The following is a 15,278-nucleotide window of genomic DNA, read 5'->3' as shown; positions in this document are numbered from 1 at the left end:
CCTACGCAGTCGCCCAGTCGTTATGATTGGAATTTATTCTCGGGTGAATAATAAGACGTAGAAGATTTTTGTCTGCCGTTAATTGAAACTGAAAATCATACAGTGAATGCTGTACATTTGTATATACAATGTATTATTCACAAATCAAAGAGCGACAGTAAAGTATATATGAAGTGTAAAAATCCTGACTATACATCATACACTGTCAGATAGGGATGCACAATATTAACGGTGCAATATCGATATCGCCAGCTATTGACTTTAAAAGTAATTATAGGACTATCAGCAAGTACGCCAAGGTCCCCCAAAATGATAATGGCGGCTATGTCCTCGACATCCATGCCTGCTTCCTCTTTTACTTTTTCATATTTATTTATTTTACACAAGGAAGAAAATGTGTATCTACATCTGCTGCAAGTTAAGTACAAAACGCAGGCAATAACATATGGATATCGGTATTGGTATCGGTTATCGGCCCAAGCACCCCCGAATTCTTAGCACATTGAATATCGGCAAAAACTGCAATTTCGTGCATCCCTACTGTCAGATGTAGAAGTAGATGTATAGGGAGTATATTTGCAGCACACTGACTACCACCTTGTTCACTGCAGCAACATTTACTGTAAATGTGTCCATTTATAGATTGTGTTTAATGGATTAAATTGTGCGTGTCAAACTGTAGCCATAGTAACATTTGTGCTGCTTTCCCGTGGACTAATGATTAGAGAAGTCTTTACTAATTCTTTATTTGTCCCCTTAACATTAACATAAACAGGAAGATAAATATGATTGTCTGAACAGTGTAGAGGGTACAGAGGAGGAATCATGGCTCATGCTCATTAAAAAGTAAAGCTGTGCCTGTTCTCTGATCCCAAACTTCTTTCTGACCTCATGTACACCTTATCAGAACGACCGTGTTCATTAATTAAGTTGTTCAATCATCTCTCCACTGCATTTTCATTGTATTTTCATTTTCAAGCACTTATTCTAAATGCCACTTCACATTTTTCAATCAATTTAGTGCCTACAAAAAATGTTCATGCAGTGCATAATCTCTCCTACAACTTTGTAAACATTATCTTGATCATTGTATAAATCTAAAAAAAAAAAAACATTTCCAAAAGGTGAACATGAGTGTGACATCATACTGGTCTGCAAAAGCACTTCTCTTGCATTACTAGAAGCTATAACTTGAAGCTAAATTTTAGTGCCCACAATAGGACTGGTTATTGTTCATTATATGCTAAAATATTTACAACATACATTATATTATATCAGTTTGTTTATTTTCGTCTTGTCTGTTGTTTTGTAGTTCCTACCTTCACTGCAAATGGGCCACTCTGGAGGAGCTTGAGAAGGATCCCAGAATCCACCAGAAGATCAAACGCTTCAGGACCAAACAGGCTCAGATGAAACACCTGTTCACAGAGGTAACCATCATCCTCATTTCCCAGTGTGGCTAGACGACCAAAATTCATGTTTTATTATCATGCTAAGTCATTATCAAAGCCATTAGTCTGCATCACAAAGCAATTATAAAGATGTAAACCTGATGACTTCAGTTGTGCATTGAAAAGGTCACAGTACCTGATTATTCACAGCACGTTCATCCGGGGTCTCAGCAAAGAGCTAAACGTGTCAAAGAGGTCAGCAGGTTAACTGTAACCTGGCAACTCTTCAACATAGAAGCATAATTTACTGAATAACTCAAACGTCAAGGCAGCATACGTTGTTGCAATTAATTTGTGGCATCAGTCAAAGCTTTTAATGAGAAATAAAAAGGACTAAGTGGTGAATCGTAGACAGCAGGATTCAGAATTAGTTTGTGTTAGCACATTATCAATCAAATCTTGTCTACAGACGCATGGCTTTGCGTAACATTGAACTTTATCCTCCACCAATTCATAAATAAGACAGATGCAATGCATTTATATATTTTAGAAAATCCAGTATCCAATAATAGTGCAATAATGTGAATTTGAAGTTTGTGTTTGTAGTTTAGTCTTTTTTGGATTTTAAAGGTGTTGTATGCACGTTTTTAATATAATCAAATTTCTGATTTTGATTGAATGGATGACTATGTGGCTATTTATGCCAACCACAGCTGCTGCTGTTCCTGCACCACACAGCTCCACATTTCCAGGATGAACAAGTAATGCTATGTTTAAAGATAGATTTATAATAGATAAACACTGTTCAAATAAACATCAGAAGATAGCACTGCTTCTTGCTTTTCTGTGAGTGTGTGTATGCATGAGAGGGACGGCGGGAGAGACAGAAATAGGTCATATAGACCACACTATTTTGGTAATTACTCAGGCAAGTCCTCAGGGAGCGATAGAGGTTCCGCAGTGGAGCTTTCACTGATTTTCAGAAAAAAGCATTTCTAATTTTCTTGCGCTGTACAATAACAATAAAGACTTTCTCTTGACATTTTTCAGGCTGTTGCTTTATGAAAATAATATAATTTCTTATCGTCTCTTTGTGTTCCCTTTTCCAGCCTGATGAAGATATATTTAATCCAGACTATGTAGAGGTGGACAGAGTGCTGGAGGTGGCCGTTACCACAGATACGGAGACAGGAGAGGTACGTAATGATTGAACACAGACGCACCGTCTGCAGCAGTGGTATGAAATGTAATATTTCTGATGGTCCTCCGTATCGTGGCAAAGACAGGCTATGCCCACACTCATTATTTTTAATTTTAAAAATGTTGTTGTGATACAAGGCCAATCTCTGCCCATCCAGACCTTAAATAAACCAGCAGTGTTTTCAGTTTTTGTCTCCTGAGTAGTGTGGACGCAGCTGTGCATGCAGCAACAGTGATCTATTTTAAAAGTAGACACTACCTGTTTTTGTTTCTGTTCTTATAGGAGGTGACCCATTACCTTGTTAAATGGTGCAGTCTCTCATACGAGGAGGCGACGTGGGAGCTGCAGGAGGATCTGGACCCAGAGAAGGTTAAAGAGTTTGAGGAGATCCAGAAACTGCCGGCAGACCTGAGACACATTGTGAGTAGAACCATAACAAAAGACGATAACAGAAGGAAGAGGAATAAGTGTTGAGTTTGATGCAACACTTTGACATAATAGAGAAAAGAGAGAGAAAAAAAACACACTGTTTTTGTCTCCAAGAAAAAGCACCATTTACAGATCCATTAAACTGCTAGATTATAACCTTTATGATGATATTTGTAGTTTTTTTGTGATTGCTATTATTACGATAAAGCAAAAACAATACTACGGTGTCACATCATGTTAATATTACCCAAAATCTGACTGAGAGTATGGTATATTTGAAATTATTGAGAGATGTGATGAACAGGACAGATATCTTCAACTAGCTGATATGAGATACCAAAGAGAGAGATAATACTCAAAGAATACACTGACAGATTGATTTGGTTAGAGAAGCAAAGAAAACAAAAAGACAACACAACACAATAATGGTTTTATGCTGCAGGAAAATCTTTTCTTCCCACGTCTCCACAGTAATTTCTCCTTAAATTCAAATTCTTGGCCTTGTTTCTGTTTTTAGTGTTAATGAGTGCAAACACAAATCAGCACTCTGAGGTTTACTTTCTTCTCAAGCTGGTACTGTTTTTTTTTTTTTTGTTTTGTTTTTTAGAAGTGACACAAAGGTTTTGAAAACCTTCACTAGCAAGTACGTGTAAAACATCTGTTGCCCTTTAACCCACTCTCGTCTGCACATCTTTGCCTAATTGCTCAGCACAGGTGTCCCTTTGAAGCACAGACAAAAAAACAAGGCCATTTTAATATGAGCAGATCACAGATGCTCGCTGATGATTTTATCTGCTGGATGTTGAATACAACAGCCTCCTTAATCTACAGTTAATCTATAGGAGAGAGACCCAAACAAACCATTCCCTCTCTTTTGCCTTTATCATTTCAACACTGACCTCACCTCTGGATTATTTACTGGCAGCGTAATTTACATTTTATGTAATGTCTTTTTTAATTTATGTGCTCATGTTAAGGAGAGGCCTCCACCAGAAAAGTGGCAGAAGTTGGAGGACTCCAGAGATTACAGGAACGGAAACCAGCTCAGAGAATACCAGTTAGAGGGAATGAACTGGTTATTGTTCAACTGGTATAACAGGTGAATAATCACTAATAATCGATAATCTGTTGGACAATATGTGAATACATATGCTTTATAACTGATGGCAAACAATTTTAACTGTAATTCACAGTAACCCCACCAGTTAACACAATATTGTAATACGTTATTGAGCCCCTCTTTCTCTCTCTTATGCTGTCTTTTTTTCTACCAAGGAAAAACTGTATCCTGGCAGATGAAATGGGTTTGGGAAAGACCATCCAGTCCATTACCTTTCTGTATGAGATCTTCAGCATGGGGATCCGCGGCCCCTTCCTCATCATAGCCCCACTGTCCACCATCACCAACTGGGAGAGGGAGTTTCGCACCTGGACGCACATGAACGTCATCGTGTATCATGGCTCCCAGATCAGCCGACAGATGATCCAACAGTACGAGATGTTTCACAGGGACCCGCAGGTAGTGTTCGCCTCTCATCCCTCACTCAGTGAATCAGTGTCAGCTGTGTGATGTCCTCACAATACAAAGAAGTGAAGTTCATCCTTCAAAGTGCTGGCATTCGGCTGTGGCCTCTTTAAAAGGAAATCTGGTTACTCTGTTGCTACCATTGCTACAGTACATATCTAGTCTTGGATGTATTCAGAATCAGGAATACTTCATCGATCACTGGGGAGAAATTGCTTTTGTTACAGCGACAGCTACTAAGAACAGAAAACAACAGATTCACAGCCTATACTAAGATTCACATACTAAGACATTAACAATATAAAAAAAGATTACATACAATACAATATTTATTTCTGTATCAAATATCCAAGAACTGAATAAATAAGTACTAATATACTGCATATAAATAGTATTAGCAAAGTAATTAAACTAAAATGAACTGTGTTAAAGTTATGTATAAACAGTTTTAGAAAAAAAAAAAATTTAACCTCGGTAAGTGGATTGTGTAACCTAATTTATATTTTAAGTTTCAAAACTTAAAATGTAGTTACCATTACAGTAGAATGCAGCTGCACATAATAAGTTGTATAAGTATAATAACCTGGGCTGAAAAGACAGTTGTGCAGCTACTCTTTACTTTCTAGTACAATTATTTAAAATTTAATTCCTCTTGCCCTCAGGGTAACACCATCCCCGGTGTGCTGAAGTTTCAAGGGTTGATCACCACTTTTGAGATGATCATGGCCGACTGTCCAGAGCTGAAGAAGCTGCACTGGCGCTGTGTGGTGATCGATGAAGCTCACCGTCTGAAGAACAGGAACTGCAAACTACTGGAGGGACTCAAACTCATGAATCTGGTCAGTCTTTGTGTCTCTTCATGCTAGATATCAAACCTCTAGGGTCTGATCTACTCTACCAACAAATCATGACATGTATGACAGGTGGCTTGCTGTAGACCGATTTGTGTGGAGTGATGGACATTTTTAGAATACTTGTAAATAAAAAAATAACTCTTAACTCATATTTGTATATTAATGTTTCTCACAGGAACACAAGGTTCTGCTAACAGGAACCCCTCTGCAGAATTCTGTGGAAGAGTTGTTTAGTCTGTTGAACTTCTTGGAGCCACAGCAGTTTCCTTCAGAAAGCAGCTTCCTGGAAGAGTTTGGAGATCTGAAAACAGAGGAACAGGTATGTATGCATATACAGTAGATGTTACATGCCATGAATTGCTTGTTACTGGTTGCATTGTGACTAATGAAGTGAGTGGTTATATCCAAGGAAAATTAAACTGAAATAATAAATTATGTATCTAGTTCTTCTTTATTACTGTTTTAAAACGTCCCTTTTTAAGTCTGTTTTGGGAGAGTTTGTACCTAGAAAGGCAGCTGTAGAAAGGTGGTAGTGTTTGCATTGAATACATCCCATCCCCTTCATTTTCTAGCAGTGTCTTGTTGCTGCAGCTGTGTTTTATTTCATCCCTGTGTTTTAGCAAATATATATTTAGTGTTGACATTAGAGAAAGGAATTTACAAATGTGACCAAATGTGCTTTCACGTCACATTTACCCCTTCCCTCCCCTCTTCTCTCCTCTCTCACAGGTGAAGAAGCTTCAGGCCATTTTGAAGCCCATGATGCTGAGAAGACTGAAAGATGATGTGGAAAAAAATCTGGCACCAAAAGAAGAAACCATTATAGAGGTAGAGTTAAAAAAAACAAACTATTACTATTATTATTATTATTAAGATATTTTATCCAATTTACAACTTTTATGTTCATTTAAATGATTCAGCTCTGTCATTAATATATCCAATGAGAATTGTTTTTGACACATAAACCAATTAGTGATAGTGAATTTGACCTCTGCATTTAAACCATCCTTATTACACACCAGTTGTGAACACACACACACACACACACACACACACACACACACACACACACACACACACACACACACACACACACACACACACACACACACACACACACACACACACACACACACACTCGCTGGGCACAGGAGCATGGGCCAGCACTTTGTGCCTGGGGAGCAATTGAGGATTGGGTGCCTTGCTTGGGGGCACTCAGACCTTTACCCGTCCTGGAATTTGAACTGGCAACTCTCTGGTTACAAGCCCAATTGCTTTCCTCTTGGGCATGGGTTGCCAAACATGAGTCAGTATGAACTCTATTTAATAATTATACCATATTAAAATTGTAAAATTAGCTTAAATATTAAAGGATCAGCTCGACTGCATCCTCAACTGTGTCTTTTTATGTTTAGGTCACTGGACAGGATAACTAGCAATTATACAAATGATTAGATGTTTTATTTCAATCACAATCAATCAATCAGCACTAGGTGGAGGAAAAACATGGTATGACAACAACAGCAGCTATAATTTAAAGCCATCCTGGATACTAAAATGTGGACTTTTTTCTGTCTTTTTGTTTGTGTTCATGTAGGTGGAGCTGACCAACATTCAAAAGAAATACTACCGAGCCATCCTGGAGAAGAACTTCTCCTTTCTGTCCAAAGGAGCAAACCAACACAATATGCCCAACCTCATCAACACCATGATGGAGCTCCGCAAGTGCTGCAACCACCCTTACCTTATCACAGGTGAGAACAATGACATGGTCACACAAGGAGCTAAAATACACAGGATTACTGTGGGTTATAAACCTCTCTCTGGCTGGGCGATATCTCGATATTTTGATATACATCGATATATATTTCTAAACGAGATATAACATGGGACAATATCGATTGTATCGATATAGTTCATTTTGCTTTAAAATGACAATACATGGGTAGCAAGTTCACACGTATTTCTCCTCTCCCTGTGTCCTTTTACTCACACACACACACACACACACACACACCGGAGCGTCGCACCTGTGGGGGATGTGCTTTTTCTGCAGTTTTTACACAGTTTTGTACAAAAGCCTCACTGCAGTCGCTCCGTTTCTCTGGCCGCTCTGTTTCTGCGCTCGCTTCGGCTGCCTCCTCTCCTCCTCCCTCTCCTGTTGTTGCCTCAAACATGACACTGGCTTTGAGTGGCTTATGATTGGGTGTTCTGCCTTAAGTCCTGCCTCTCTTGGTGTGTTTGATTTATCTTTCAGCTCGTGCTGAGGAGGTGGGAACTAGCTGGTTCTTAGTTCACACACTATAGAGTTTTTACTTATTTTCCATTACTGTCACATTTGGACATATAATAAAATATAAGACATTATTTAAGAGATTTGTTTATTTTTTTCAAGGAGCATTTTTATTTCAGTGACCTCTGACATTTAGCATGTAGCTTAAACTTATAACGGACTCTTTGTTTATTTTTTTAAAGGGTTTGCCTCTGGAAAACATTTTTTATCTAATATGCTTTAATGCTTTGGGGGAAACCCTAATTACATCACAGAAAAAATATCGAGATATATGTCGAGTATCGCCATTCAGCTAAAAAATATCGAGATATGACTTATTGCCCAGCCCTTATCCTCTCCATCAAATCTTCACTCTCCTTTATTGTCTTTTTTTCAGGAGCCGAAGAAAAGATTTTGGAAAGTTTCAGGAAGTACCACAGTCTGGATGCACCGGACTTCCAGCTGCAGGCCATGATCCAGGCAGCCGGTAAACTGGTGCTGATCGACAAGCTGCTGCCCAAACTGCTGGCTGGGGGACACAAAGTCCTCGTCTTCTCCCAGATGGTCCGCTGTCTGGACATCTTGGAGGACTACCTCATCCAGAGACGGTGAGGAGGAAGGACATATGATTAAACGAGATGGTAGAAATGAAGGAACTAAGGACATGTGGAAAGTGGGAAGTAAAAGCTGGAAATGAAGATCTGGCAGAGGTGGACAAAGAGTGTGATGCAGAGGTTGGCAGGGAGGATAAAGAGATGTGAATACATGCATTTTTTCTTTACTATATTTTTGTTTTGTCCAGCTACACATATGAGCGCATCGACGGCCGTGTACGAGGGAACCTGCGACAAGCAGCCATCGACAGGTTCTGCAAGCCGGACTCGGACCGTTTTGTTTTCCTGCTGTGCACCAGAGCTGGAGGGCTGGGAATCAACTTGACTGCTGCCGACACCTGCATCATCTTCGACTCAGACTGGAACCCTCAAAATGACCTGCAGGTGGGCAAAGAGCTTTGTCGTGGCAGTGCAAGTAAACACATATATGGATACTCTAGGAAGCTGAACACATTTTTTTTAATTGTTCTAACCTGCTGTTTGCTCTTTAATATATGGTGGCATTGTGTTGCCTTTTTAAGTCTGCATTGAATAATGAATGGAATATTCAGTGTTACCTGTCGCTGGCTGGTGTTTCCTCACCACAGTTCTAATGAAATGCATGTTTTACTGTTTTTACTGTTTTGGCATTTATTTATTTAAGTAAACTTTGAATTTCTTAATTGTGAAAGCTGAATTACTTGTTGTTAGATGTGCAGCCTAATAAGTCTTATTCGTCGCTGACTAAACAAGATAATTATGCACAATTCTTGCTTTTCTGACAAAAATTTCATCTTTTTTTATATATATATATACAGGATAACATTTAAAAAAATATATAATAACTGTCTTCCAAGTCAAAAAAAATAGAGGACCCAAACCAGGGTAACTGAGAAGATAAAAAAACTAAATTTAAATTTATATTCAACACAATGAATTAGAGGAATCCAAAATAACATGGTTAAATGGTCAAAATAGTAGGTTAAAAACACCAAATCCAAAATACTGTACTAAAAAAAGCAGTTCCTCGGCTAGTTTTGATGAAAATGAAGAACGGAAAACTGTTGCAGAAGACTGCAAGACTGAGGAACTACACGTTAAACAACAGAATTCCAGTGACAATGAAAATAACCTTAAGTAATTCCAAAGTATAAATCCAATAAAACACAAATCTAAACTTCCAACTGTAGAAACCTTAATGTCCAAGTGTAGTCTGCAAGTGTAACTAAACCCCCTCTTCTGCAGATAACTCCACTCCAATAAAAAGAAGTGGGCTCAGCCCTGACTGAGAGAGAGGAGGGGGGGAGAGTGCAGAGCAGCTAGGGGGCGTGGTCTGGTCTTTAATTCTGTATAGTGGCAAGAACAGTCACAGTCAAAAATGTAATCTGTGCCTTTGTCCTGTCCCTCCCTGTTCCAGGCCCAGGCACGCTGCCACCGGATTGGTCAGAGCAAAGCGGTGAAGGTCTACAGACTTATCACCAGGAACTCGTACGAGAGAGAAATGTTTGACAAGGCCAGTCTGAAGCTTGGTTTGGATAAAGCTGTTCTCCAAGACATCAACCGTAAAGGAAGCCTCAACGGGGTGAGAAATTACATTTGTTAGATAAAATTATATGTGGTGATTAGCATCGTTGTCACCAGAGACATGTGCTCAATAGATAGAAAGCTGTGTTGCCATCTGATTATGTTATCTTTTGGCTGTAAATGTTGTATGCTGTACTTGTATGTGGATTAGTAAAACAAAGAGCATGGACCATAAACGTGTTTGACTTTTCTGCAGGTGCAGCAGCTTTCGAAGCTGGAGGTGGAGGATCTGTTGAAGAAAGGGGCATATGGAGCACTGATGGACGAAGAAGATGAGGGCTCCAAGTTCTGCGAGGAAGACATTGATCAGATTCTTCAGAGACGAACTCAGACCATCACTATCCAGTCTGAGGGGAAAGGCTCCACGTTTGCTAAGGTACTGGAGCCCAGAACTCAGAAAAGGCCCCAACTTGTACTGGAAATATTTGAATTCAAGTGGTGTTTTGGGAGGAAGTCCTGAACACATCACTCAACAGGAACCTTTTTTTCAACCATTTCCTGCTTTTATTTCCTCAGGCCAGTTTCATCTCATCAGGTAACAGAACAGACATTTCTTTGGATGACCCCAACTTCTGGCAGAAATGGGCCAAGATCGCCGAGGTGGAGATCGACTCCAAATCTGAGAAGGTACACAAATAAAAAACACTGATGGCACCATTCTCACAGACATAAAAAATAAATAAATAAAAAATAAATATAAAGGTTTACCAGAAACACTTTGGCAGTCATTAATATACAGTTCATGGGCAGCTTGCCCATGTAAAGTCTGTGTTGGAAACACTGAGGGAGCAGAATTGAGAGGGGCATCCCTCTCCTCTCCTCTCCTCGAGGATAACAACTGTTCTTCATACTCCCTGATGTAGGAGTCCCTGGTGATTGACACGCCTCGGGTCAGGAAACAGACCCGTCACTACAACTCATTTGAGGAGGATGAGCTGATGGAGTTCTCAGAGCTGGACAGTGATTCAGAGGAACGACCGTGTCGTAGTCGTCGCCTGGGTGAACGCAGTCGACGTTACCTCCGTGCTGAGTGTTTCCGTGTTGAGAAGAATCTGCTTATCTTTGGGTATGGAATGCATAAATCCCTCAAACCTCACCACCTAAATCATAAACCATGAAGGGTTACATTTGAATGCTCAGTCAGATAAATGTGCGCGTTAAGTCATATTTTTGTTTACACACAGTAGTTGAAAGTGAAAATATAAATGTAGACGAATGCAAGAGTAAACATAAATGTTCCAAATATAAAAATAGATCAGAGGTGAAGAGAAGAACCTAAAGCTTATGTACTGGTCTCAGCAGTTCTATATGACCTGTTATTTTACCTCCTTCTCCAACGTTTCCAGCTGGGGTCGGTGGAAGGACATCCTCAACCACGGTCGGTTTAAATGGCACTTGGCTGAGAGAGATATGGAGGTGATCTGTAGGTAAGGAGAAGTATCTTTAATGTTTTATCCTACAGAAATATTGCAATGATTCTTAAGAATAATTTGCAATAAGTGCATCAGTTAAAATAACGAGTAAACGTAAAGGTCAGCACTGTAAGGTTTGACGCTAATTTTTCTTTTGTGACGCAGAGCTCTGCTGGTTTACTGTCTGAGACACTACAAAGGTGACGACAAGATCAAGAGCTTCATCTGGGATCTGATCACGCCCACAAAGGAGGGGCAGGACCAGGCGCTGCTCAATCATTCTGGTGAGCAGTTCACACGACATAATCATACTAGCTCTAGCCGTTACATGGCAACACTTTGGGATTTCTTTTTTGGATGAAGTATTAAAGTATGAAGTATGAAATATTTTCCTCACAGTTGTTTTGCTTCCCTCCCCCAATCCTATGTGTAAATGTGTTCCACTGCATCTCTCAGTTTGACTCATAATAACTTTGTAGGAGGAAAACAATTAATAATTCGAACACCCCACTCTTCCACTATACTGATAATTTCCATTAAAACATCAGCATGTTCCGCATTATATACAAATTCATTGTTGTTTTTCCATTTTGTTGCAGGTTTATCAGCTCCAGTTCCTCGGGGTCGGAAAGGGAAGAAGCTAAAGAATCCATTAAGTGTCCCTGAGGTGAAGAACGCTGACTGGTTGGTCAGCTGTAACCCTGAGGTGGTTCTGCAGGATGAGAGCTACAAGAAACATCTGAAACAGCACTGCAACAAGTCAGTTTACTACCAGTGTGGCCATCTCCAATGAATATGAGACATACGTACATAACATAACTGTTCTAACTCAGGTTTATAGATGAAATAGTGCTAATGTTGAGATATTGGCGGCTGTTTTTTTTCCTCTCTGTTGGACTACACCAAATTTCTATTTTTAAACTAATTTCAACTAATAAAGTTATGTAATTGATAAACTGCAGAATAACAGCGACCAGAAACATTACAATCAGCAGTGTGGTCAGTAGTTTTATTTAGATAGTTTAGTAATTTAGCTTTTTTTTTAAATATTCTACTTTCTGCTCATACATAGTATATTAATATATAACATTTTAATTTATTAACTATTATTATGCATTGCAATGAGTTAGTGTGCTACCACAAGGACATCAGGCTGTCGAGTCTTGGGTCCCTGGGCTGAACATCGGTTTGATTTTCTGCTCGTCATTCCCCTCTTCCTTCTTTCCTTGTGTTTTCTGTCTCTCTCTCTCTCTACTCCAATAAAAACAAAATACCTGGAAATGTATATACATTTGAAAAAGTGATTGGTGGCAATGAATACATGCCTGCAATCCACCGGTTATTCAATGTGAGAGTCAGTGTTACAAAAGCCTATTGAAGTGTTAACCCCTGCACATATCAGTGGCTTACTCCTCCACCTGTGTGTACTCAGGGTGCTGTTGAGGGTGAGGATGTTGTATTACCTGAAGGTGGAAGTGCTGGGTGAAGCTGCCAATCAGGCTATGGAGGGGATACCTGCCAGGTATGGAGAATATTCTAAGCAATGTTCCTGTTAAATTTGATTTCATTCGATTGATGAATTGACTGATAAACGTCATGTCTTTTCTCCTTGTCAGTTCCATAACTAACAATAAATTGTAATTTCTTGATCTATTTACTTATTACATCGCTTTGTCTTCCTACTTATTTGAATTGATTAAGTTGATTTTTGTTTCTTTGTGTTTTGACAGTAAACTTGAAGTGTCACTACCAGACATCGACTACATTGAGATTCCAGCAACATGGTGGGATGCCGATGCTGACAAATCTCTCCTCATAGGTGTACACAAGCATGGTGAGGACGAGTGTCAACTTGTACTTTGCACACTTCTTGTTAATTCACTGGTTGTTGTAGTGTGTAGAAAAAATTCTTTCGGTTCACATTTTGAAAGGTTGTCTGATAATAATACTGTAGTATTCATCTTTTTGCCATGATGCTCCTCAGCATCTGTATGTCAGTCAACTACTGTATTTTTTGCAGAAGAAAATATTTGCCATGATGAAATTGTTTTTGGTTTGGAGTTATTGTCGTTGAGCCACAGCCTTAAAAAACCAAAACCCATGTTATTGTCAGTACCCTTGCAGGAGGATGATCAACTGCGTGTCAAAATCTTTCTCACATGTCAAATCTTTGTAATTATGTATTTTTCATTATTGTTCATCCTTGGACAGGATATGAGCGATACAATGCCATGCGTGCCGATCCAGAACTGTGTTTCCTGGAGAGGGTCGGGATGCCAGACGTCACTGCGCTGTCTGCTGAACAGGAAGGAGGAGAGGTGGCCTCCGATATGGCTGAAAAGTAGGCTCATACTGTACCTAAACTGTATTTACACAGATCTGGAAACACTGTCACAACTGTGTTTTTTTTTTTAAAGCAGTATAGTTAGCATTTTATAAGTAAGGGGGGAATAGATTGTGCAAATATGACAGTACAAAACAGTAATATTTTTACCATCTGAAAAAAGAGTTTCAAAAGCATTTCTATACACACAATCCGTATTGCTTTCAAGGTCTTGTTTCAGAACATACATCATTTTACCACAAATACTGTATTACCAATTATTTTATAAACAGGGTAAGATCAGATTAAGTGACCGTAATGAGCAGTTTCCCCTACAGTTCCCCCAGTGCTGTGGTATTTACGTATTGCATATTGCATGCATGTTCTTATGAGACCTGTGATGCTTGTGTCTAATGTGAAGATAAGGCTCATTCTAATGCAAATGGGCTTTTCCTCCCTCAGTTTCTATGGTTTGACATTTTCCATCATTTTGTAAACTGCTGGTATCACTTTTTTGCTTTTTTTTTTTCTGCTTGGTGTCAGCATCAGCTAAAGAAAATGGTTTGGTTAGAAACTGCTGTAAGATGAGGTGCTACAGAAGACACCACTGTATTGGTTGGTGCATATTCCAGACACACAGTAAACCTGCAGCTTTCAGGGCTTTCAGTTTTCCTGCTGTCACCTTGTTATACCTGTTGAGAAGTGGATGCTGTCCACACATTATCTTCATTAGGAGCCACTTACTTCTTTCACCACACATTGTTTCTTTCTTTGTAGTAGCGTTCACAGCAGGTGGCAACACTGGTGTGAAAAAAACCCAAAAGGATCCTGTCTTCTCTGATGCCATGTTTGTTTTTGTTGACACTGCCACTTCCCCGCCCACATACCTGCTTTACATTCTGGCTGTGAATAACAGCAAATCCTGAGAAATACACACATCAGTGCAGCCAGTGATAATAGGGTGTCTATTATCTGAATAGCAATGGGGTCATGTTTCAATGACAGCAAACAAACAGACACATGCAGTTGCATGTCTGTCGGACAAAATAAAACAATAACAGCCTTCTCAAATCATCTTTTGGTCATTTTCACATTGTGATGGTTGCAAAGAAGAACTTGTTTTGAAAAAAGCCGGAGAAAATACAACAACTGACTCGCACAGTGAAAAAGAAGAGAGGAGTTAACACCGTGTGGTAAATTGATTTTCCGCACGTTGCTCTGACAGTGGGAGGCAGAGCTGTGAAGATGAGATGTGCATGTTTGCACAAGAAGCTTTGATCCTCTTCCCGACGATAACTTAAGTTGTCATTTGTCTTGTTACCTGTTAAACATGGAGCTGTTCCCAGCTGAGCTCAGAGACTGAGCTGCAGGAACAACTACAAGTCTTAAAACCTCAATGTGGGAAGACTCTTTGTACGCAAACGCAAACAAACACAAATAAATACTAAGGGGGGATGCTTAATCTATTCACTTTTCATCATTGCTGCTGGAGAATGGCACAGCACAGAATGTTGAAAAACAAATCCGATTTCTAGAAAGCCCAAAAGTTTTGAAGTCTGCACAAGGCATTGTCAGTTGTTAAACAAACATGAATTCATCAATTCACAGTTTCTTTCTAATCCTGCTTTTTATTATTTTACCAAATTTTCACCAAATTTATCCTTATTTCTATTTTATATACAATATTTAATTTT

At 39.3% G+C, this 15,278-nt stretch overlaps 1 protein-coding gene across 5 annotated transcripts in view; it reads left to right on the top strand.

Annotated features, from left to right (window-relative positions):
- The window catches only part of chd6 (chromodomain helicase DNA binding protein 6), a 67,147-nt gene that overhangs the window by 33,315 nt on the left and 18,554 nt on the right, over positions 1-15,278 (top strand). For all 5 annotated transcript variants that reach the window (XM_044023399.1, XM_044023394.1, XM_044023395.1 and 2 more), the window contains exons 9-29: positions 1,313-1,430; positions 2,501-2,587; positions 2,875-3,012; positions 3,999-4,120; positions 4,297-4,540; positions 5,209-5,385; positions 5,576-5,719; positions 6,130-6,228; positions 6,998-7,154; positions 8,070-8,280; positions 8,475-8,670; positions 9,683-9,847; positions 10,046-10,225; positions 10,366-10,476; positions 10,713-10,915; positions 11,196-11,276; positions 11,427-11,545; positions 11,861-12,020; positions 12,694-12,783; positions 12,992-13,095; positions 13,473-13,602. In XM_044023399.1, the coding sequence (XP_043879334.1) occupies positions 1,313-1,430; positions 2,501-2,587; positions 2,875-3,012; positions 3,999-4,120; positions 4,297-4,540; positions 5,209-5,385; positions 5,576-5,719; positions 6,130-6,228; positions 6,998-7,154; positions 8,070-8,280; positions 8,475-8,670; positions 9,683-9,847; positions 10,046-10,225; positions 10,366-10,476; positions 10,713-10,915; positions 11,196-11,276; positions 11,427-11,545; positions 11,861-12,020; positions 12,694-12,783; positions 12,992-13,095; positions 13,473-13,602 (3,036 nt within the window). The remainder of the gene's footprint in view (positions 1-1,312; positions 1,431-2,500; positions 2,588-2,874; positions 3,013-3,998; positions 4,121-4,296; positions 4,541-5,208; positions 5,386-5,575; positions 5,720-6,129; positions 6,229-6,997; positions 7,155-8,069; positions 8,281-8,474; positions 8,671-9,682; positions 9,848-10,045; positions 10,226-10,365; positions 10,477-10,712; positions 10,916-11,195; positions 11,277-11,426; positions 11,546-11,860; positions 12,021-12,693; positions 12,784-12,991; positions 13,096-13,472; positions 13,603-15,278) is intronic.

This window comes from Solea senegalensis, linkage group LG4, assembly GCF_019176455.1.
Source record: "Solea senegalensis isolate Sse05_10M linkage group LG4, IFAPA_SoseM_1, whole genome shotgun sequence".
In the NCBI taxonomy this organism is placed as follows: domain Eukaryota; kingdom Metazoa; phylum Chordata; class Actinopteri; order Pleuronectiformes; family Soleidae; genus Solea; species Solea senegalensis.
This window is presented reverse-complemented; position numbering and strand designations above follow the sequence as displayed.